The sequence below is a fragment of the Notolabrus celidotus genome, chromosome 12 (genome assembly GCF_009762535.1).
Source record: "Notolabrus celidotus isolate fNotCel1 chromosome 12, fNotCel1.pri, whole genome shotgun sequence".
NCBI classification, from domain to species: domain Eukaryota; kingdom Metazoa; phylum Chordata; class Actinopteri; order Labriformes; family Labridae; genus Notolabrus; species Notolabrus celidotus.
This window is the reverse complement of record NC_048283.1, coordinates 28,884,245-28,910,038: the sequence shown is the minus strand read 5'-3', so window position 1 is coordinate 28,910,038 and position 25,794 is coordinate 28,884,245. Positions and strand designations below refer to the sequence as shown.

General features: G+C 39.2%; 1 protein-coding gene across 1 annotated transcript; it reads right to left on the bottom strand.

The window, feature by feature from the left end:
• Positions 1–169: 169 nt before the first annotated feature.
• Positions 170–25,772, bottom strand: entpd3 (ectonucleoside triphosphate diphosphohydrolase 3). The gene is made up of 11 exons (XM_034698099.1): positions 25,687–25,772; positions 12,773–12,852; positions 9,029–9,166; positions 8,578–8,695; positions 8,150–8,309; positions 6,364–6,523; positions 6,052–6,279; positions 5,216–5,479; positions 5,025–5,135; positions 4,126–4,263; positions 170–1,986 (listed from the first exon to the last, which is right to left on the bottom strand). Exons 1-11 carry the CDS (start codon positions 25,751–25,753, stop codon positions 1,798–1,800), a joined length of 1,653 nt encoding a protein of 550 aa, XP_034553990.1. The 5' UTR covers positions 25,754–25,772; the 3' UTR covers positions 170–1,797.
• Positions 25,773–25,794: the final 22 nt, after the last annotated feature.

Genomic DNA, 25,794 nt, shown 5'->3' with positions numbered 1-25,794 from the left:
TTTTTCTGTCATAACTACTAACTAATTCATTCACTCAAAAAAGAGCCACAAGGGTTTTAAATACTGTTAGTGTCCAATTCAAATACATGCCTAGCTCAGGTAATCTCATCACTAATGTTTGTTACAGTGCAATATGAAGGCTTTAATCTTACACAACACCCAGAACAAGTACAGATAGAAGGTAAGTTTATTATATACTGAATAAAGGGAGAACAACAGAACCAATACAGTGAGTGCATTACATGAAAATCATGCATCAATCTCTTCAGTGCAAGGACAACCACACTACTTTTTTAGTTCCCTATGCCATCGATACACAATGTCAGAAGACACGTGTATATATATATGTATATATCTAACTCATATTTCTATCCATAGAACAGAATAATTGTATCATTTAAGAATATGATAAAATATTTTTAAAATAATTGGGATTTCTTCTCCATTACACCTGCAGTCTTCTATCCATGTTTGGGACGTACTTGTCAGGTGAGTTTCATGCACACCTTAGACAGTCACACGGATTAGTTGGTCCCTCTTGTTGAAACTATTTCCATCTAAATGTTAGGCTCGATTTTTAAGAAAAATTCAAATAGAAAAAAAAATATGGATAAAAAAAAAAAATTTTTTTTGCATGATATCACCAGAATCTGTAAACCAATATGTACAAACTAAAATAAGTTTCTCAGTAGAGGCTTCATATGAACACATATTTCGTCATGTACATGTGACTACGTACAGTATAGACTAACCTAAAACTCTAAATGTAACCTCTAAACTTTTCCATTTAACCATTCTCCTTCAGACCTTCTCCTTGAACTGTCATTATCTGAAACTTCTTTTTCTATAGGTTTGTAATGAACACCTTCTCAGTGATGGAATAACAGTGTTACAACATAAAAGTTAACTATTAAATGTAAAAAAAAAAGTTCACCATTTAGCTGCATTCCTAAAGCCTGCTGAGCTTGTATTAAACCTGTTTGCAAACAGACTGTAAAAATGTCTTAATTTAACATAGATTTAATATGCAAAACTAAAATGAATCGATGGCACATTGCACATCCATACATTATTTATTAGGGGAAGTTTTCATTCATTAAATGTGGAGTATCATTGTGCACTTCTGGTATAAACCACTACAATAAAACACTACAGTGAAGTCAGGGCAAAGTGCGACCAAACTGTATGTAAAGAAAATGCATTCAGTGCAATACCATATGTAATAACATATGTATATAATACAGGTATAAAAACAAAGTCAGTGGAGGGGGGAAAGTTAATCATGCTGTTGCCCGAGGGTCCATGTGTGTATGCCAGAAATCTTACTTAACCATTACACAATAGGAGACAAGAACGAGCACGAGGGCAGAGCTGGGTGCTCATTCATTTGTGCTACTTTCAGGGAAACAAAGGTTTCATCTTTTTGCCTCAAAAACAACAATAATTACCAAAAGTGGAGCTTGAAAAAGTACAAATAGATCTTATTACTGAAATCTTTAAGACTCCCTGAGGTGAAAAATAAAATATATTTGTAAGCTATAATCTAGTCTAATATTTGATACTATCTCAAACATACAGTGAGAGGTTTTCAATTTGAGGCTCTTCACTTTCAAAAACTCCAATGATTGAAACATGAGGCAGTGAATGGTTCAGGCTGAAAAAAAACCCCCACAGAAAACATAACCACAAGTATTTGTCAGTAAAAGTGCCTGGGCCATGCTACTCTAGTGCTCTGACAGGATTACAGCAGCCCACAAGGCTTACAATGCCACATCACTCCTTTTGTATCTCACACTCTCAGTAGCAGGTGCGAAGGAGGAAGATGAAAATTATGACGACAGTTATAATGGTTAGGGCTGAAAATAGAAAGATAAGGCCGGCAAAGACAGGGTTTGCCAGGGGGGGTGTTGTTTTCACTTCAGACGGGATCATGTTGGACATAGTCAGCATGTAGCCCAAACTCCAACCTATGCTGGTGTTCTTTACCTGTAGAAGAGAGAAGATAAAGGCCACATGTGTCATGTTCTGGCTTTAAATGTACATGCTTTTTGAAGTGTTGTTCTGTGGTTAATGCTAATTATAGATGATTACAGTGGCTCAAAGCCACAGGGATAAACAAACAACAGAAACCAAGAAGATTTTCAAAAGGAGAGACAGGCTATATATTCAGAAATACTAAAAATGTTAAGTACACACACACACACACACACACACACATTTAGAACAAATATTGAACAGAAAAGCAACAAAAATGGAACCGTGCAAATGCATAACCAGCAAACTTCCTGTAAATACTTTCAATTTACCATACAGAGTCAAAAGCACATGAACCGAGTGAATAAAACAGAAAAACTCTGCGCTAAGTTCGGTGAAAAGGATTTGATAAATTTGTATGACAACAGGCCTTGAAGACTTATGTAAGTGCAGCTTCTTCTGATGCATCGTTGTTGTTTGTTTATTTGCCTATTTCCAAGGCTGCATCATGAATGTATTTACTGCACCTTTACTCTTATTAGGGCCCGAGCACCGACAAGGTTGGCGAAGGCCCTATTGGAACCCGAATGATTTTTCTTTCTTTCTTTCTACCTACCCAATTAAATTGCCTTTTTGGAGCCTTCAACGTGCCCCAAAACTCATCAAAAGTTGCACATGCATCAGGATTGGCAAAATTTTTTATATTTTGGTGGTCCTGTGCAAAAAGTCCCTGGCTCAATAGCGCCACCTTCCTTCCAGCGACACACTTCCTTAACACGGTTTAACCTACATGCATGACATTTTTTTCCCATATCTATCAGGCCAAGACCTACAGAAAAGATTGCTAATGTCATAGTGAAATCCCAACAGGAAGTCTGCCATCTTTTCTTTTTTTTTTCAAAGTTTTTCGTCTGATTCGCAGGGGTACGTATTTCAGAGATGTGGCCCTAGGCCTTTTCTCCGATCAAGTCCAAACCACGCCCATTCTGTAGTAGACGCATTGAACATTCAAAATTGTTAAAGGTATACTGTTCAGACTAAAATTGTGGGCATGGCAGACTTTTAGGCATTGCATGAAACACACATGCCCGAAATCTCAGCAAATCATCAGGCGGCGGCTCACGAGGCAGTGGCTCACATGAGGCAGTGGTTGCAGGCGTGTGAGGGCCCGTTCATTGCCGCTTGCGGCTTTAATTACATTTGTTTTTTGTAACCTAATTTTTTTTTGCACAACATATCTGTTGTTACAACTGCTCAGGACTTTCTGTGTTTTTGGGCTGTTACAGATGAGATTTTTTCGTTGTCACTGAAGCTAATTCTAAACATTGCTTTGCAGGTCTAGAGAAGAAGCATTCCTGACAGCCCTGTTTTGAAGTTGCATACAGCTCCAGGGTAAAAGATGAGTCATAACACCCAAATACAATCCCTATAAAGAATCCAAGTGTGTCTTTTTTGTAAAACCCTCTAGAGGAGACTAACTGTCAAACTCCCAGACACCCCAGAGGCACCAAACATCACACACTGCACACTTATTCTCTTGTTGGTTGGATTGGAAATTGGGAGCACTGCCAGATTTTGAAGTACGTTCTTGAGAGCCAAAAGGGTAACCACCATACAATTAGGAAACTGCTGCTGTCATGTGTCACTTTTTAATAGCTTCTTTCTTTCTCGATGACTCATGAGTGATAGACTCATTGTCACAGACAAGGAATCCCCCTCTACTGAGGGAGTTCCTTTGTAAAAGACGTGCGGTGTCCTGAGGGCATCCTGGAGCGATACATTGTCTGTCTTTCACTCTGCCTTCAACTTTTTGAGCTCAGATGATTGGTATGTCAGCCATCCATCTTTAATGGGTCCAAATGGGAGGCCCTGTTCACTCTGGTGAATGTTAAATACTGTTAAACCTCTCTGTCTAAACATGACGGGAAGTTGACAGCACAGAAACTCCCACCAAACTGCCATCAAAGTATTTCGGGGTTGCATTCTTGATTTTCTCCTAACTAAAAAAAGCAATATTTTGTGAAAATTAATTTGTAAACAGAATAAATAGAGTGACTATATCTTGAAATTACATATATCTGCGCTAAACATGTGGCATTAACACAAATAAAGAGTGTCTGGTGGGTTTTATGCTGTTTTTGTTAAACTTACCTGTTTTTCAAATTTAATATTATTCCAAGTCTTTTCATCAAACTTGTATCCATCTGCCAGCAAAGAGAAGACATAATGAGCAGCATAGCAGTACGTCCTGAGATATCTGTCAGAGATCCATGTCTTTTCTTCTTTCAGCTGAAAAAAGAGAGGAACAAGTACCATGGTGAAGCTTTTAGAATAGTACATATATTCAATGCCAATAACAGAGTATGACTATTTCAATATTCAAACAGACACATTTCGACAGGCAAAAAACTTCTCTTGTGCTCAAGAGTAATTTTGAATTACTCATTGAGGAGGACATTTTTAATAATGATCAAAGATGTGTAAAGTCCTTTCAAATGTTGTATTTCTTCTTTTAATGTTACTTTATACTCTGTGTCTCCTTATTGTTTAAATTAAATTCAGTTACAAATTTGGAATATATGTTGGTTCATTTTCTGTGTGTGTTTGGAGAGGGCTTTAACTACTTTTCATTGCCTGCTTGTCATACTGGTAAATTAAAAAAGACCTACAACATGACTCCCAAGTTCAGGAGGTAAGTGCATTTTTAACATCATGGCTTTACCAGTGTTAGAGAAGAAATGTAGTCACACAACTTTGCACACTTCAGGCAGTGATCTGCATTTGTTTTGCCCCAGGAAGGAGCTGCTGCTGCTTTCTAACCTCATAAAGTAAAGAGAATAGGGAATGTGCTTTCCCACTGTGGTCTAAGTTCTTGTGTTTGCCCCACCACTCATCATGAAGTATCCTTTCATTTCTGCTTCTATATTTGTGTGTGCTTCTTTCTTTCTTTGTTGCTGCATCCTCGTCTCTATTCTCTATATCGGTTATTTTATCGCCCTCCACTTTCACATTTTCACCTACACAGCCAGACACAAACTGAAAGAACTTACCACTTTCCAATGTGTGTGGCAGAATTTACTAACTGAAGCGTTGAATTGATCAAAATTTGCCGTGGCGTTCACCAGCAGGGCTCGAGCAGTGTAGAAGAATCCTGCGTATGCCTGGCAGGAAAAAAGCAACATGTAAGTAATTCTGAAAAATAACCTTTATTTCCATGGGCAGCATTTTCACTATGTCTCACCATAAAGTCTCCAGTAACCGGTGGTTGCTCCACCCCGTTGAAGGAACACTGAGATGCGTTGCAAGTCTCAAAGTCAAATATTGATTTCACTAAGCTGCCACATCTGTCAGAATTGCCAATTCCCACAAAGAAGAACTCTTGATCTGGGTTGTAGTCTTTTGGTGTCTTTGTGCACTCAGTGTCATAAATGGTGGAGGCCTTCAATGTGACGTTGTAACCCTCAGGATAGCAGGGGTTAATAATGAAGGATGGGTCGGATGATTCCTGGAAGAAACATCAGGGGGTGTAAAAATGTGGAGAAGAGGGATGTGAAAAGTCTCAGGTGGAGGATTAATGAGGGAAAGTTGGACAGTTTCACTTAAGCTTTTAAATTCTCTGTTTAACATTTTGTTCCAGGATTCTGCTGCATATCTGTTCCTATAACATTATCACAGCGTAGCACATTTCTCAAGCCATAATTACTATTAGTTTCAAGAATTTAGCAATAAGATGCCACAAAAATGCATTTCCAGCAGACTGGCTTGATGACATTCACAGTCAGATCAATATCCTTAATGACATAATGCATTCCTGGCTCATCTCCCTTTGCTTGTTTGCAACTCAAGGGCAGTAGTGTTCATGCATTAATGTTTAATGCTTTTCAGTCTGCACATGCATGCAGAAACCCACACATTCCCACCGCACACATATGCACTTAGAATATCAGCACAGAGGCAATAACTGTACTGGGAGGAACTTCCATAAGAACCAACTCCCTGGTACAAAAGAGAGCTAGAAGAGCTGGCATAATTTCTTCTTTTTCAAACATGCATGAGACAAAAAGATAAGCTGTGTACCTGAACTACTTTGTCCAGAACCCTCTTCTCTGCCTCATTTTTGCCATAGCACAGGAAACTGTGTGTGTAGACATTATAAGGATATCCATACAGCTTGATGTGCATGTAGTCAGGCCCTTTGAGCTCATCCTGGACTGCAAAGGCAATCTGTGTCGACGCTCCACCGAGATCCATTGACCCGACAGTCTGTGCCCCTGCTGGGCGAATATACGTGTTCCAGAGGTTTTTCTGCATAAGTAAAATAAAAAGTATCAGTCTGTGTCCTTGACCTAAGTGGACATGATTCATCATAGGCTAATGAACACGTCTTACCTCTAGGAAGTTTTCCATGAGGTAGTTGACAGTGACCCAACCATACAGCCCCTCCTCCTGACCAGTCATGATGGCGGCATTTTTGAAGTTGAAAGGCAAAGCGCTGAGGTATTCTCTGAGACTCGCCAGGATGTCATTGGACCTCTGTTCATCCTTCTCACTTACAGCAGAGCAGGAAATAATGCACAACAACATATCTTGTTGATAACAGCAGTAATAGGTGAGAGTGAAACATAGATCCATTGTCTCTAACAAACATAATAGTAATTGTATAGAGAAGCTGCTTTCTTTGTTGCTCGGAGAGAAATCTCCAAAGTCTGTATTATGAAGCTAGAGCTAGCAAGGACACAATTTGCTCAGTGTAAACTAGACAGATAGGAACAGATAGTTACCAAAGCACTGTTTAAATGTAACAGAAATCTTAGCTCTCTTCACTTATTAACATATTATATGTTGTTCGTTAAATCAGTACAAAATGTTCTTAAACTTGGAGTAATGTGGAGATTTTTATTCTAAGATACAACTAGGATACTTTGCTAAAGAGCTAAGCTACTTATTTATCCATGCTCATTGACATTATTCTAGGCCAAACTGAGCTAAGCTAGTTGTCTCCTGGCTAGGGTTGCCAACTGTCCGGTATTAGCCGGCACATCCTGTATATTGGGCTAAATTGGTTTGTTTCATACGGGACCTCAATTGTCCTGTATATTGACGATTAACTCTTGTAAATACAGCAGACTGCACTCTACAGATCCTAGATCAGATAAAAAGACAGTGGCAGATCATGTGCCAATCACACCGCCTGTCATCCAATCACAGGCCCTCTCACGCGCATCAGTTGTATACAGCGCAAATGCGCCAAGTCCTGCAAAAACTCTGGCTGTGCAAAAGGAGCAAAAAATATTCATGGAAAAAGTAAATTTGGTGAGTCATACTCCTCTTTTGCATTAAATTTGTCTTTTGCCTGTTTTTGGATGTAAAGTGCCAAGTTGTGGTTTCTTTGAGGTTTGTTCATATGAGGTTACATAATGATACAGTAAGGATTAAAGGGAGTATACACACTTTCTGCATTTCCAGTTGAATCAGAATATGAATATATGGTGAATTCACACATCATGCTGACACCACCATGGCACAGTGCAACTGTCTCTTATTTAGTAGTGAGAAAGTTGGCAACCCTACTCCTGACAGTAGCTTCATAGTAATCATGCATAATCAAAAAAAGGCAAATTAACAAATTTCTTAAAATACCAACATAAATAATATAACAAACTTGACCTATATCTACATACAGAGTTGGACAAAAGGGTATGAATGATAGCAAGCCAACACAAACAATCCACGTGTACTGAGAGTTTGCTTTGTGAGGAAACATTTATCAGTTTTTACTTTTTGGACCAGCTGCTAGTGACAGGAGCAGAGGAGTTTAGCAGGGTAAACGATGAAATCAGTCCCAATCAGTTCAATGTTAATACTCAATTTACTTCTCCTTTTCTGTGCATATCTTGGAAAAGACCAATATTTGGACATCACAGTAACACAGTTACCCCAGTAACTTTGCCCCTGTTTGAGTCTGAACATGTTTTTACTGCTTAGCCTTTTTATTACTGGGAGGTCTCTGGCAGAAACTATGCTGTGCGGGAAGGGGGTCTGAATGAATGAATGGAGTATGAATGAAAGAATGGGATCTGAATAGGCCTAAATGGCTGGGATCCTTCCTGTCACTAATCCTTATAAATAATGAGAAGAGAATAAACAAAGCTGACTTATTTCAAGACTTTCTTACTGTAGCAGTCTCATTCCAGCGGTAGCTCCCAGAAAGAGAGGCGTGGTTTTGTGTTTTTCTTCAGGAATGTGTTTCATGATGTCATCCATGCATTTGTTGAACCCCTGCCATGATTTGTTGTCTTTCTCTGGGTCAACTTTCATCTCTGAGATACCATCACCTGTGGGCACAAAGCCAAGCTTGAAATATATGCTTAAGTACAGGAGCATGATACATTAAGTGAGGTGCGTGCGTTAATGGGCTTTTGTTACATTTTCATTGTGTCAGTCGAACGACTGTTGATGGAGTGTGTCTTGGATTTAAAATGCTTAGTAAGCTCTGGCTGAGATTTGTTTTATTTCAATAACAACATGTCTTTCATATTTCTGTTTTATTTTTCACATAAAAACTGCAATTTTCTTTTCTCACTGTAGAGACAAGAAACTCACCATCAACTCTGCAGTTTGTTTTCTCAGTCACCACTCCTGTTTCATTCTGCTTCTCCCCTGGCCACTCGTACAGGTATACATTAGAGCGAGATGAACCGGAGTCTATCACTATACCAAACTGCAGGAAAGAAGAAAGAAAAAAAGTATGTTAAAGAATAATATTTGCTTTAATACCTCACGTAATGCTTTATGGTAATAGAAATAGAACATTATTTAAAAGCCTTAAAAGATCTGAAAACCAGAAACATTGAATGAAACTACACAGAGGCTGCTGCCATATGTGACCAAACACATATGGTCCAGAAGGGCCACCATCCATCAGCTGACCCTGTCCCTGACATCTGGAAATCGTCACAGTCACAACATCTATGTACTACTTCTTTGTAAGTGAGGCAGATCCTCAGCCAAATATAAAGAGGCTTCAAATGTATGTTACAATGTTTGTGCTCACCTCCATCATGTACTCTTTAGTTCCCCAGGTGTCCTGGATGACTGCAACAGCAACCAGAGCAGCAATACTAGCCAGGAGGATAAGCACCACTAATGCTATGCGACATTTGTAGCCCATTGGCCGTTTGGAAGCCATTTCCTGTCGGCAAGAAATGAGGTAAAAGAAATTAACTGTGGTTCTCATTAAAAGCATATAAGCTCTAAAAGTGGTCTGAAAAGTGATGATATGCATTTTTCAGACCACTTCAGATCAAAGCAAATTACAACACTTCATTTACCTGAAGTTAAAAAATGTTGATGGGTTCGTTCAATTTTTTTAACATTAGCAATATCACCACATTAAAAACACAGAAAAAGAAACAAAATCAGAAAAAAGGCTTTAAATGATGCTGCCTGAGTTTCTGACCACAGTGAGGTACTTTATCTCCTCAATATTATCTTTGAACTGAAGACTTCTCTGCAGAGTAAAAACATGGAACTGAAGTTTGTTTGTCATTATGAGCAAATGAGGATAGAAGCTTGATGTTTTGTTGAAGAAAGGGAACTGAGTGGAGATTTAACAGAACATACAAGGTCTTCATTTCTTTTTGAAAGATAAAAGGTTCTCTCTTTCGAGGGTTTGGCTGGTAGCAAGAGGAAAACAGGTTCTAAGAGATGCACAGTTTAACAGCCAGCTACAAATTTGCTGCTGTCTCATGAAAGCTTCATGTATTTCGCCTCAGGCTTTAGTAACATTGTTTGTATGAACTTGAACTGCATGTGCAATTGGACTTCATTACACTGATAATAATAACTTTGCAGATGTAATACATATACACTAATCTATATCAGTCACTCACTGCACTAATTGTCAGGCCTTGTACAGGCCTTAAAAAGGACCACATTACTACCACATGTCAATTTTGCACAAACCACAGTGGACAGTTAATGTGCCATTGAAGCTGGATGTATTTTTGTGGTGTTTAACTCTTCCCAACAGCTACAAGGTAACAGCCAGACATTTAGGACTAAAACGTCATCTCTAGAACAAACACCTGATGTCATGCTGCAAGTAATGGAAAGATACCTACATCAGCGATAGGACTTCACCCAACAGTTATTCACAGACATGTTGTGCAAGAAACTGCTGCATTTGATTTGTTTGTACACTCAGTGACAGAAAGCAGAGTTTCATGCCAGATCCAGCATGTGGCCTTTGATGAAGAAAAACTTAAACATGTGGAAAAAATATCTGTCTGGAGCTTGACTGTTGTACTTTAAACAAGTTCACACACACGCACACACTACACATGCAGTCTTGTGGAAGCACAATATGGCTGCAATTACCACAACCTTGAAGTATTCTTACAAAACAGGAAATGAAGATCCTTTCTTCTTAAAAAAACACAGACCCTTGAAAATGAGAACTGAAATTCCCAATTTTCTGGATTCATATTTCTACTTGCATGTAATGTATGCCTTAATTCTACATTTTATATTTGGTATTGATGTCGTATCACAAAAATCTTTAAAATTACAATGCCACCTTAGCATTGTAATGATGTATAATAGGGAGGACTGACTATGTCAAATTAAAAAAAAAAGAAAAATTCTGGCCAAATTGTGAAAACACTGAGCGACTACATCCACAGCTAAGGGTAGTGAAGTGATCCCCTGTTTAAACTTGAAATTCTCACCTCATGTTATTTCTGCTGCGTCTAATTACAACCTTGTTTTAGCTATGAGGTAGTGCTGCCTCAGCTTGTCACAGGTGTTGTTATCGCACTGTCTAACACAATTCGACGTCTCACCCGCTATATCTCACCTTCAAACGTCCCTAGAATTCTTTTTAAGCTGTAAGAATCCCAAACTAAATATTTAAAACCTCCACTGTCGCACTGTGACAACACTGCAAAGGCAATGTTTGTTATTTTTAAAATTACAGCTTTCAGAGTCACCTAAGCAACCTCAGTGGAAACAAGCAGGTCAAAGCTGTTAGACAAGGTGGGATTATAACCTAAGGACATGGAAGCAGGTATGACTGATGCCTCTGTCTGCTTACCACTACACTGTCAACCCGAGATACCTACAGTTCATTTGATGTGTTAGTGATTCTGTTGATTTTTCTGATTCTTGATTTTTTAGGTGACATCCCTAGCTGCAGTCACATCATTTTCATATTCTGAGGAAGCGTTCTAAGCTTTGTTATAAGAGACAAATGGATGTGGTAGGATACTGTCAGCTTTGAAACAACTTTCTGCCAGCTTTGCAGAAAAAAGCAGGAAATCCGTGGTCGCCTACATCTGCTTTTGTTTTAAGTTCCCTTTAGAACAGCATATGAAAATGAAAATGTATGCCTCCTTCCTGCCAAGATTTAAACAGAACACGTTCTTTTCTCCACACTCAGTGAGGCAAGTTAGTCAGTGAATGTTCCTGCATGTTCAAACACCAAACTAGTCTTTTAAAATTACCAATGATCTTTCTCAAACGGTACAAAAAAAGTCTGATTATAGCAACACTTTTTAAAGCACCCGTTTAAATGTGTTTTCATCTGGTAAAGTAACATGAGTTCATTGATCCCCTGCTTCTTTGGCGCTGCTGATGGTTCATCCAGTCATTAACATCGCAGTCTTGTTGGCTCCAGGTTGACTGAACAATGTTAGTTACTTGACCTTATATCCATTACATGGGTTCAAGCTATTGCACCAGTTACTACTTTCTTCATGCAACACTCAGAGACTGCTGTTTAGTTTGTGGATTAGGTGTTTTGTTTTACTGAAAGCAGTGTTAGTTTGTGTCCTTTTATTGACATGAATTACATTGTTTTTGTCTTCACCGTGTTCATATCAGTCATTCTTTTCAGATGTGCCAATGCATCAATAAACCTCACATAGTATGGATCACGCTCAGACTTGCGTTTATTAAACTCGCTGCTACAACAGATAACGTAGGGAGTAAAAAAACATGAGAAGGGAAACCCGGTTGAACTCAAATCTTGTGAATAAATTGACCATCATTTGAACTCTTTACTCTAACATAGCATAAAACAATCTCACATGCTCCTCTTGTTTGTAACTTAACAGAATTGATTCCGTTTTAGCACCAGTAAAAATCTCCTGGTAAATGATCACATTGACATTACAAATAGAAATTCCTCTCATCCAACAGGATGCCGAACCATTAACCTATATCATCATTAACTTACACTTTTTCACCTCAAACAGATGTGTTTTAACTGAGGCAGCATTCAACGTGTTCAAGAGAACACACACTTGGATTGATTGGTCCAAACACAAAGAACACTACTGACCCCTCTGTTCTCTGTAACCCACTCCCCTGCGGAACTCCCCCTCTCCCTCCTCATTCTTGTACAAGTTAAATAATATACACCCTGAAACAGATCGGATTCTTCAGTTGCAATTGAATGATGGGGAATCCGGAGAAATCAGCAAGTCTGGGCATGAAGTTTGCATGAAAGCTTCCGCGCCGGCCTGCAGTGCCCCTGTGATAACCTCCTGCTATCTGATGCCTGGATGAAATAACTTATGGATATTTACACATATTGGCACTTCTGTCTGTAGGGACTGGTTCTCATAAGGGTGAGGTGCGAAGATAACTGAGGCTGAATACCAACACGTGAATTAACCCCAGAAGATGAGCCTGAGACGATAAATCATCCTAAACAATGACACTAACAGGTAAATAAATGTTTGGTTGACAGGTAAATAAACACATGTGAGTCTGAAGAGGTGTGTTTGATTCTTACCTTGAGGAGCAGGTTTGTAGGTCCTGGCTGGAAGCAGGAGTGGGATGTCTGTGAAGAAGGAAAGAGAGGAAACAAGGGAGCTGCCAAAGAATGAAGAGAAAGAGAGAGAGAGGAGCAAGGGAGTGTGCTGTGAGTGGGAGAGATCTGAAGAGTGATTGGCCCACAGAAACAGGAGTGTTGTACCCCCGACAAAACACAGAGTGAGGGAGAGAGGGAACATGGGAGGAGCAATATACACACACACACATAGACAGACACACAGACACACAGACACACATACTCTGATATACACCACTCCCACCACACTAGAGAAACAGAGCAGGAAGCCCTCCCAGTCAGTGATGTAAGGACGTTCCTGGTGCCTAATGATTGAGCACAGATTCAAGTATGTAGGTATGAAACTATGCAAGACGAGAGAGAGGGAGTTAATTGATGTAATCAATAAGATAAAGTGCAGTGTGGCTGAGTATCTTCTGCACAGGCTATCACCACGTCAGCTCTTATTGCCAGCCTCGAATTGGAGAACAATGGGCGAAAAGCAGAAGGATTAAGTACTATGCACACAATCAAGGATGTGTTGATACTTGCAGCTTCTGATTCCATGTGAATCTCAAGTTCTCACAGTGAAAAGCATGAGTCATTCATAGATGTGAATAACTGATTCTATTTGGTGTGTTTGTTTTGCTTCAGATGGTAAAAAGTGCAGCTCCCTTTCAGTTGTGTTCTTGTGTATGTTTGTTTTTTTTCTGGTACTTTCTGGAAATATGAGAACTGCTGGTGTTTATGCATGTTTGGTCCAATAAGCACTTAGTTGGGTGGAGAGTGTTCAAAATGTATCAGCTACTAAAGTCCTGATAAATGTTCAAAACAACTTAAACCAGTTCTGACAACATATCCAAACAATTACAAACAATTGTGTACAGAAACACATCCTTTCCCCTGTTGTGTCATTTGTTAATTCACCCATGCATTATCTCATCCCATCACTCAGCCAATTCACCTATCTTTATTAATGCTTAATGCTAACAGACAATAATCAGCTTCATGTTGCAGGGAGTTCCATTGTGCCATAAAATCTCTGGTTGGATTAAACCAAGACCACATCATTCTCTCAAAGGGCCTCCATCAATTTGCTTCTCAAAGAGGGGTCTATGCAACCTCTGAAAACTATTGCACACTGTCCATTTAATTTCCAGCTCTGGAAGAAGTTCTTGGGAAATTGTCCCAGTGAAACCAGCTTGAATATGTCAGATTTGGCTCTGTGACCACACATTTTAATGTAAAAATAGATTATTAAATAGGGAGAAAGGAGTTTATTAGATATTGGAGTTAGCTGGGGAAAAAGCGATCAAAACGAAGTCCAGTTGCGTTATGGGAAGTGTAGGATGCAGGGTTTTAAGGGCTTGCTCATTTTTTACCTCCTCTCTATGCCATTGTGTTTCATATTGTTTTTCTGGGCCAAGTTAAATGTGTGAAGTGCAGTGTGATGACTCGTGCTGCATGTACTGTGTGTGTGTGTGTGTGTGTGTGTGTGTGTGTGTGTGTGTGTGTGTGTGTGTGTGTGTGTGTGTGTGCGTGTAGGGAAGGTGTTTTTCCTGGCTTTGCCCAAAAGTAGGTTACTCATCTTTCCAGCTAAGGATGGACCAGGATGTTATCCACTAATGTGCATACAACAGCTGGTCAGGGTTGTTTTTCTCAAAAGTGTGAGCATAGGAGTCTGGATTATCAACCTTCACTTTTAAACCAGTTGTGTAAAAATTAAGCAAATACCCAATTTACACATCAGATCTCTACCCAGCAAATTTATAATAAATTTGACAAAAGGAATACATGTTTGAAATTTGATTTCAGGAAAAACAGAAAATTTGACATCTGAATGAGTTGCACCAGAACCAACAAGACGTGTCGGACAGTCATTTGCCCAATGTCCCTTCTTTTTGTATCTAAAGCACACATCAGAGTCATGGTCCTTTCCAGGGTCTTCCTCTGCCACATCCTCACTGGGCGTGGCCCCTTGTGGTGGAACGACCTCTGCTGCGTGCTTGGCATTTGTTCATTGTGGCAGCAAGAGATTTGGGACAGGAAGCAGCGCTCTGGACTGACTGGTCACAGAGGATGGTGACAGCAGCTTTGTAGTTGTCATCCTAGTCAGGGTGTTGACCACTATGGGGAAAGTTGGGTGCAAGCTTTTGACAGTCAGCAGGACCCAATTTCAACACAAGTGGATGTTTCAGTTCAGGCAGGGTGGTACACCTCAATCATTGGCAATTCAAAAACCAGAGTACTGGTGCCCACATTTGCACCACTGCAGAATTGGAAGGGCAACATGTTAATTCTTCTGCATGTATATTCAACAGAGACGATCCAAGGGAAGTGAACACATTGACTATAAATTAAGCATATCAGCTCCGGTGCTGTGACAGAGAGAGGGCCAGACAGGGATCTGGTGAAATAAGACTGTATACCTTGGAATGGGTTACCCTACAACCTAACAGAATATGCTTTAAGGTTGCAGAGTCTGCACACAATGGGCACACTGTCAAAATTTCCGGTGCTGGGGTGATGGTAGCACATCTTAAGTTGGCCCCTAACAGGAATCTAATGCGGTTTCCCTCGATGCACCACAGGTCCCTCCAGCAAAGCTTCCTCTTTTCTACACTCTCCCAATTTAACCACTGTCTCTGCTGAGCCTGAGTCACTGTCTTTGTACAACTAACAACTTTCTCTTGCAGATGTATCTGCTCCACTATCAGCTTCCTTCTTTCTTTAGGAGCTGTCCTGTTCCACCCTGGCCCGCCTGAACAGCTCTAAATAAGTTTTTTGCAGGACAAGCCCATTGGAAGTTTGTTCAAATTGAGAGTCCATTTCACCGCCCAGCTGTTCCTCTGCTCTGCACTCTGTTGATGCAGTATTTTTCTGAAAGTTTCTCTTAAATGTTCTGTTGTTTGTGAAGGAAACTCACAGCTATTTTATCTTTCCAAATAAAAATGCACCACAAAACAGTGGGAAGTTTTTATGTTTCAGGGACATCAACAGCTGTTTGTGCTCACCACCACACTGAAGGCTCCTTTTGTAAACAAAGACCAGGATGAGCTGTATTTGCATCTCAACTTACTGAACCCTTGGGCTCTTCCATCTATGAAGGCTTTACACCATAACAGCAGACATTGTATCAATAATGAACGTATGCTAATGGTGTTATATAGGGAACTAAGTGGGCGCTAACGGCTAGCCTCAGATGTTTTTGTATAGGCATAACGTTAAAGTCGTTTTGTGACTACAGGGCTGTTAGACATCCATTAGCTGTGTCGAACTTTATATCACTGGAATAGCAGCCAAAATGAAGCAATTAAGGCAGCGGCTAAAATAAAGTGCAGAATTTTTGTTTTTCAGAGATTCCAGATGAAAAAGGAGTTTTTTGAGCTGCAAATCATGCATAACTAGTTTCCCAGACTGATATAATGAAAGGTGGAAATGAGTGTTATAAGTCTCTTTTTAATCATGTCATTGAGGTCAAAAATGAATCCTTTTGTTTTTTTAACTTCGGTACTATTTTGCCCCTGTCGAGACACCGTGGTTAAGCCACAGCATCTTCCTGCTTCCTAGTGTGACAGATGGAAAATAATGATATTTCTGCACTTTTTAAATCCTTGTTTCACTTCAAAAAGCTCCCAGACAGCTCATTTCATAAGTCAAAAGTAATATGCACTGAGTCATAACCACCAGCTGCATCACACTTATGTCAGCAAGCAGCAGCCCAACCATAGCTAATAGATAACTTTTTTGCAGTGGAGAGCAAATTGCCATAACCCCTTGGATGAAATTAAATCAAATACGTTTACTACAGCCCTTTCTAAATGGGTGGCAACTGACTGCAGGCCAGTCAACATTGTGGGAGACTTGCATTCATTAGATTTCCAAATCAGGACACTCATAAGAACTGTTTTAAAATGCAAAATAATAGAGTTTCAAACATTCAATTAAAAATGTAATCAATTGAAAGTAAGTGATTAATCATGGTTTTAAAAATCTGAAACTGTTTTATATGAACATAGGTGCAACCCTTGTTTTTCATTCTGTCTTTTTCCATTATTTCAGTTTCCCAGGTATCTAAATCTAGTTGCCAATGTAAGCCTTATGTCACAGTCAACAAGAAGAGTCACTCAACCTGTACAATTTCAGCCTTAGGCATCTCTGAGCTGAGTTTTCTAGGAATGTGAACAACACTCAGGGGTCTGTGGATCTCACAGCTCCCATTACAAGCCTGCCTCTCCTCCTCTGTTCTACAGTTTGCTTCATGTCATGTTTCTGATGTGACATATCCATCTTATTTTGGAGTTGCAAATGTCTTTCATAACATCACTATGTCAATCGTGTACTGGTATCTAAACTGCTTTCAAAGAAGACCGTGGTGGGGCCACTCAAAGTGAATTACTGTACATGTCCAGTCCAGAACCCCATTAAGAATAGTTATTTTTAGCTGCCTGGAGTGAGACCTGAAACCAACTGGTCTGAATGAACCGGAAAGACAGGGTGCTGAAAATTAGATTTTCACCCACAGAGGAAATAGAAGGAAGACAGAAAGCTATTTAACTGTGTGTGTGGTGAGCTTCATGGTAACTGATTACACACCTATAGTGGAACTGCTGCATTATTCCTCCACATCTGTTAGTGACGTGTGTGTCCGCACTGTTTTGGACATTATTTACATGCTTCAAGCTCTAATCCTGATGCATAAATGTAGAACATCTGTATGACATCACGTAGGCTGGGTGAGTCAGGGCTAAACAATAACACTGTGTCCTCAACTGGATTTCCCACCTGTATTTCCAAATGCTGTAACATCTTGCTGTAAGGCTGCTTGTAGTATCTTGTTCTGAACATTTTGCTGTTTCAAAATCTTGTAACGAATCCAGGACTATTTATAATATTTCCTGTATTGACATGCACCAACACTAGATACTAAGTTCAGTCTGTATGGACTTTGCTTGGGAATCAGAGGGTCAGAGGCTTGTTATATTCCTACAACATACAAAGTCTTGAAATTGAGCTGGTTGCTGGAGAGGTACAAGGTCACTTTCCAGGCACTACTGAAGTGCCCTTGAGCAAGCCATGGTGTGCTTTTTCATGTGCAGCCCTCACTCTGCCATCTCTCCATTAGTGCATGTTCAAAGAACCGTTTTTATGCCTTTCTGGCCTATGTGTGTGGGTATTAATAAGGTATGTCCTGTTCTACTTCCAAAGTTGGTATGACAAAATAGTACATAGAGTGCATACCAAAAGAAATACAAATAAATGTATCTTCGATGTCTAGATCTCCTCCTGCTCTTACTGCCAAGGACACCGCTGCTTCCATTTATACCTTGGCCTTTCTTCTGCGACTGAGCCTTCTTTTCTGTCCCCTACTACTGTGTGTAAGTGTGTGTATGTGTCTTCCTAATTACTGGCAAATCCTTCATATCCCCATGGACCCATACCTGTCTACCGTTTCATTGTCAGATTGTTGTTTACATCTTCAGTGTATGTAACCAGCCTTTGAGTCTGTATGTGAACCTTGCTTCATACTATGGCGTCTTTGCCTGTTCAGCCACTATCCCTTAGCTACTCATTCTCACTACAGTGAACCTTTTAAAACTTTATCATACTGCAGTTGGGCCTGCTTACATAAAACCTAACACTTCTTATTTTGTTCAATGTATCTTTGTTTAAGTGCACTTGCATTACTTGAACTGGTGCATTTACATTTTATTTAATCTCTTCATCCAAAGTAACATTTTTACCAAACACCAAAGCAGCCCCCTCCTCAAGACTCATTTTAAACATGTCATGGGAATCCCTTACAATCAGCTGTAGACTGTGACTGGGCTAAATGCTGAAGTGTTTTTATTTTTCTTAAATGACATAATGTTTGAAGCACGTCTCTTGAATGTGTGACATACATTTACAGTGTTTACATGTTGGTGTAGCCAAAGAATTAACACGGCTGTCTACAATTTGGACACATTTTGGTTGTGTATGTGACTGAAATAGATGTTCATGCTCTGCTTAATAGGTTTACACTACAAACTATATAAGTATTCTTACAGTGCCACCACATTTAATATTTCACAATGAATATCACAATTAATTACACTGGTATGGAGTCTATTACAATCAACTTAACAGATCAATGGATGGCCAAACAGACGAGAGCACTGTGAGCTTCTGTCGCAACCAGTACCTTACATTACATTATGCTTCACGCTACAAGAACAATCTTCTTGTTACTTAAGGAAAAGGGTTTCAACTTGAAAACTATAAAATAGAAATGTGCTGTGTTTATGTTAGAATGTAGGGATGATTTACTCTTTAGTTACTGATAGTCACACACAGAGAGTTTAATATTTTCAGTGATGTAGGGAATTTGGCCATGAATCAAATCTTGGCAGTGAAGATGTTATATCCATAAAAATGAGTCTATAATATGTTTCATAGATACATTAAAGCTATCTCCAAGTTGCTCAAAAAGCTATTTCTTGTAAATGTGTTTTGGTTTTCTCATACGGCCAGGTGGTTAGTTCAAACTTTAGATAGGGAAATGCACGTCTCAACTGTTAATGTACCACCGGAAAATCGATTAATTTACTTTTTTGTGTCATTGAATTATGTATTTCTTCTTCTTTATCATCTACTTTCCAACAAAACTTATATTATGTTGTTCAGCCTGCTTAACACAATATGGAGGGTCCATCAGCCTCTCAACATTACCAGCTATACATTAAGACAGTTGTCGGTCCTCTGAGATTTTAAAAGCTGCACGTGTGTGTGTGTGTGTGTGTGTGAGTGTGTGTGTGTGTGTGTGTGTGTGTGTGTGTGTGTGTGTGTGTGTGTGTGTGTGTGTGTGTGTGTCTCCGCCGGGACTTATGCTTTCAAAATGAATCCCCGCCACAGGCTAAGGCAGGAAATGCTGTGGTGGTGTTAAGGCCAGATCAAGTAGTGGACAGAGGCACTTCAAATCTGCAGAAAGACCCTGGGCTGGGAAATATGAATCAGCCAGTTTGAGAAGTAGTTTGTAATGGTGTTTGCACTGGGTGTTCTCCTCCTCACCCTCTCTCATACTTTTTATTTAGCGCACGTTCATTGTTTGTCAAACCGCTTCTTTGTAGGGGTCACCTGGTTACACGCTCCCTCTTACAACCACTTTATAAATACACTGCAATGTGTGTAATGTATTCCTCAATCAGTGACTGATCCTATTGTGTGTATATGCTATTGGAATGTATTTACTGTCATTGGAGCTTATCAGGCCACTATCACACTTGTTACTGTGTCATAAAACCAAGAAGAGAGAGCACATTACCCCTGTTTTAATGACCCTACACTGGCTGCACATTGCTTTTAGAATAGATTTTAAGGTTTTACTTATCACTTTTAAAGCACTTCACGGCCTGGCCCCTGAATATATCTATGATTTGCTGTCACCCTCCCAGCCCGGGCGCAGCCTCAGATCCTCAGGCAGGAACCTCCTTAAAGTTCCTGTCACAAAGTTGAAATCTAAAGGTGGCTGAGCGTTTGCTGTGCAGGCTCCACGACTGTGGAACGACCTGCCTGAGGATCTCAGGCAAGCTGCATCAGTATCTTCTTTTAAATCACAGCTGAAAACATATTTTAATCGAAAGGCCTTCTTGTAATATTGTTTTATCCAGGATGTTACATTTATTTTGAATCTACTTTTATTTCTCTTTTACTCTTTTTTCAGCTGTTCCTCTTAAATTGTCTTGCCAGCCAATACCCCCCCCCCCCCCCCCCCCCCCCATGCTTTGTTCTCTTTATTGTGGGTTTTTATGATGTAAAGCACTTTGTAACGTCTGTTTTAATACGTGCTGTATAAATAAACTTTATTATTGTATTATTATTATAAAACAGTAAAGTAGTGCAGAAAAATCAGAAAACGAGGTGTGTCTGTACCCTGTCTGACTCATTTTTGCTATAAAAGATCTTAAAGTGATATCAGGAGATAAATGAATAGATCGTCATACACACACACACACATACACACACACACACACACACATCCATGTTACATCATAAATACTGCTAAACCACTGAGGGAAAATTGTCTGTCAAGTCTCTAATGCATGGGTATGTAATGTGTGGGCTGGGGCACTCTAGACCCACCCACTCTTTAAGCCCAGCTCCAAAGGGTCATTTTTGTGGTGGACACAGTGGAACACTCTTTTCTTTCCTTTTCTTTTTTTCTTTTATATATATATTTTTTATATATATTTTTTATATTCTTATATATTTATGCAAATACAGGTTGATTGATTGATTGATTGATTGATTGATTGATTGATTGATTGATTGATTGATTGATTGATTTTCTTTAATTTGGAATCTCGGAAAATCCACAAATGTTGCAGTCATCATTAGTAATATGACTGACAGAGTGACTCATCTTTTCAGTGATTTCCAGTATTTTTATACGACAAAAAAGAGGAATAATTAATGTTTATGCATCCAAAAAGGAAATACTTGATACACAAATGTAAATATATTTAACCCGAATAATCAGTTTAAACAAAAGAGGCTCTTTTTTTCTGGGAAACAATGTGATTTCAACTTCAAAAATATCTCTGAAATTTGGTTTGCTCAAGCTTCATTGAAAATGTTTTATTGAATAATCAGTTTTAGATTAGGTGACTGAAAGAGCTGTTTTAATGACAATGCATAGAAAAAAACTCTCCTTCACCTTCACTGATGCATCAGGGAGACAACTCCTAGAAAGATGTAACACCACCCAATATCTCATGCTACAAAAGCTGTGACATAACACTCATCACACCATTGAGTTATCAGGAAGGAAACACTTATCCTAATAGAGAACTCAAAGTATTAGCAGCAATCAGTGCACAGTTCAACAGGAGGCATTAAATACTGTGTATGTAACATGATCTCTGAGGTCTTGAGCGGAGCTATGACTTCAGATTCATTTATGTGATGTAGCTGCTGGATGGTAATGTTTTCCCAGCTGATGTCTCCCAAGTGAGAATATCCCTGTGGCAAGTGGTGAGCCAATAACCTCAGCGGATACATTTTTGAAGGGTTCTGTGCAAAGAGTGCAGCAAGGATTTAACTGAGTAAGAATTGTATTTGTGTTAAATGTATCTAAACAGGCCCAAATTTAACAGGACAATGTCAATGCAAGGACCTCGAACACATCAGCATTTCATTTTCACAGACTAATACTGCATATTTAGTTAACCTGCACCAACTCATTTTGGCCACCTGTGTTGAAGTTGAGAACATCTAAGAAGTTGACTTGGTGAACATGCACTCATTAGTGTTCATTTGGAGTCTGGTTTTCTGACAACAAATGTTAGAGAGTTCAATATGCACTCTTCTTTCAACTCTGCTTTGCACTCAACCAACTCCTGAGGGGGATATATGATGGTCTTTGGTTGCAAATTGCTCTAATGCGTTCTTTCACCAGATACAATAACTATGTCGCTGCTGTTGGGGCTGGGCAGGAAGTTTAGAGTAGGATATTCATGAGCTTTCGCTGACAAACTTAGGAAGAAACTTGATGATAAAATTTTGAAACGCGTACAAAAATGAAAAGTAAAAGGCTACAACAATTATGCAAATTACAAAAACTTGCTGATTAAAGTCACAGCAAAAAGCTCAGAGCCCAAACCCACACTATGCTCCTGTAACACATTTAAAATGTTATGCATTTAAAATCAAGCGATAAAAGTCGCTGTCAATGTTCCACCAGGAGCACTTATGTTCTGATCAATGGATTTAGTTTTCTGTTGCACATTTTTCCTTGGTTTGTGCATTCTTGACTTTGCAACATGCATGCATTTACAACACATTATCTGTGACTGTCTTTATTCAGGTTTTCTGCAGTTTCCATTTTAAGTATGTTTCCGTAGTAGTGTTTATTTTGGATAACTGTTGATGAATTTGCTGCCTGTTCCTCGAAATGAAAATCTTTCTGGACATTACATCCCTCTGCTCATATCGGCCATTATACATTTCTACTGAAATTAGCCATTGGAGCTCAAAGCAGCACCGATGGCTCTGCTGAACCACTACAGTTCAGTTACCAGCCCAAAAAGATATCATAAAGATGCAGTGAAACAGGGTAGCAGAAGGAGAAATGTATCTGGGATTTTCCCCGTAAGCAAGCCCTTTTATGTTAAGTCGTGGGATTCATTGTTGAGATACTGAGGACTATAGCTGGAGCGGAGGGCCGAGGAAATAGATACAAAATCCCTTGCACAGAGTTGAACGGAGAGTTTGTAAATCCTTGTTCAGATGACAGCTCTCAGCATTTTCAGCGCTCTGATATCTTGCTTTACAACGGCATTATGATCTAATGGAGACGATACAACCTTATCTCCTACCACAAATATAGATACTGTCTCTTTACATAGAACACAACTGTATATGTGACCCAAAGACACACTGCCCAAGCAAAGGGCAGGTCATTAAGGTGTCTATGACTGCTGGTGTCAGTATCAACTGCATATTTTTGGATGTGGGTCACCTAGTGACAACTGTGTGGCTGTCACTGGATGGAAGATGTGACAGCCTCTGTGGCAGGACGTGAAATGATGCCATCCTGTGGTCAAACTATGTATCTACAACTCCAGAGACATTAATGTGCTCTGGAAACATTTTTACAATGATTTGCTAATTAGTAATGAGATACTTCAATAAATAATAAATAAATGTATGTTTGTCTATGGGTGCATCAAAAAAGAGAAGAGAAGAAAAAAAGTCCTTAAGGATCACTTAAGGTGCATACATTGTTAGCAGATTTTTTCAGCAAAAGATTGTGTTCCATATAGTTTATTATAAAGATGTGTACTTTTTGTGAACTGCAACAAAATATAACTCTACCATTGAGTTTAACAGCAAGAATGCTTATTGGAAGTACTATCTGTACCAGTCGGTCAATCACATAAATGCATGTCTTGAATTGATTTCAAATGGAGCTGATTGGATAAAAGTTTGTTTGACGCTGACTTCTATCTGTAACAAATTGCATTCTTACTCAAATCCTGTACAGGGTGTAGCCTGGTCAAAATTTCCGTCACCTTCCTTTGGTATAAAAAAGAAAGTTTGAAACTTCTAAGCAATTCTTTGGGCAGTTGAACTGGTCTCCATCTTTATGTCTAGTATCTAATTCTTATACTGTTTTTATGGGACAGACTTACATCATTAGCTAGCTCTGTCAGTAGCAAAGATTGTCACCACTTGATAAAAGGCCAAAACTATTTACTTTGAAGTTTGAAGACGAAGCTGATGTGTCTGAGATTGAGCCAGAAAAAAAGCACCACTAGTTATTATGTGTGCTTCTTTTCTCACAGGTGTGGTTTGATTGGGCAAGAACTGAAGATGAAAGGCGGAGCATATCCTTTAAATTGATGGCAAAACTTTTGCCTGCGGGTGGAAGTGTCACCTTTAACAAAGCACAGATCTGTCAAGGCAATAAAGGTTTATTGAGTCATAAATCACGGTATGTTATTGATGTATTAAAGAGTGAGTGATATAAGCCGCCATCAGGTCATATTTTATGATATTTGCTCTATGAATATACTGTAATCAGGGCCTACAATAAGTCTGCTCAATCATGTGACCTGAGCCTCCTTGGTTACAACATACTGTATCTCAGAGGCATTAAATCTAAAGGGAGACGCAGATTTCCTGTAAGATCCGTCCCATGCAAAACTTACCAAAGCTCAAAGGTGCCAATCATGGACATGAAATCAAGGTCATGAAACCACACCTCTTTCATTCTAAAAGATTGAACATGGGTTTAACTATGAATGTAAAATACACTAGTCTATTTTCTTCTTCATAAATGCTTTCTGTTATCACAGCTACTTTATATCATGCTGGCTGTAAAACCAACTGCCCTCCTCATGGGGATAACAAGTATATCCTTGACCTTGACACCTTCAAGATGACACAATCCCCTCTGTGTTGGGGTCTTGCTCATTGTAGGGGTTCCATTCTGCAATGAAACCTGCTCATTATTCATCATCCATTACTTGACTGTCTTCATATGGAGTATTCATTGCACTCACTTCACTCACAATTGCACGAGCGATTAGCTGATCAGGTATGCAGAAAAAAACAAGTGCTCACATGGTTCGTCACAAAGCTTATGTAATATTAAGTATCTTTCCATTGAATATATTTAATCTAATTTTAAGGTAAAGTAAATAGTGTTTTTGTAACAAATAAAAAGAGGCTCCAATCAATGGCTGAATTGTAAAGTTTTTGGTGCCCTGATGATGTATGTTACTTGGAAGACCATGGGATGAATAGAACACCTTCAGTTCATTTAAAACATTTTCTTCTTCTGGAGAGGTGCCAGACTCAGATGCAGGGGCGATTCTAGGATTGAATGTTTAGGGGTGCTGAGCACACAGAGAGCTGCTCGTCCGGGCAAGATAAATGTCACTGTTTTGTACATTTCAATGCAATTTAATTCCCACATTTGTGAAAGAAAAGTACAACACCTTTTGAGAAAGTCTGTGACTAAACCATCAAATCTGATAAAGGTTATTTAAATGCTGAGCCACAGCAAAAGAGAAATGGATTGGAATCATAAAAGAAACATATGGTAACCCGCATTTCTGGGGAAAGACAACTCACTTTGATACAGAAGCTCCTCAACATATACATAAAAAGTATGTATGTTTATGGAGTAAACCAGCCCCCCATAGTGAGTACCAAAAATACCAAAAATTGACATTGGAGTTATTTTTTGGACTTTCATTTGAAATGCAATGCACAACATGTAAAACACATGAACAGAAATTGACTTTTTCAATGTTGTTCTCTGCCTTTTTCCTTCTTGTCTGTATTATATAATTTGATAAGTTTTGCGTGCCACTCTCTGTTTGTTTTCTTACCTGGTTCTTCCTGATCTTGCACTCTCTCATCTCCTTCCCCTTTTTCATCCCTCACAGCTTCTCTCATTCCAATTCAAACAGAGGACAGTGGTACTTGTCTGATCACCT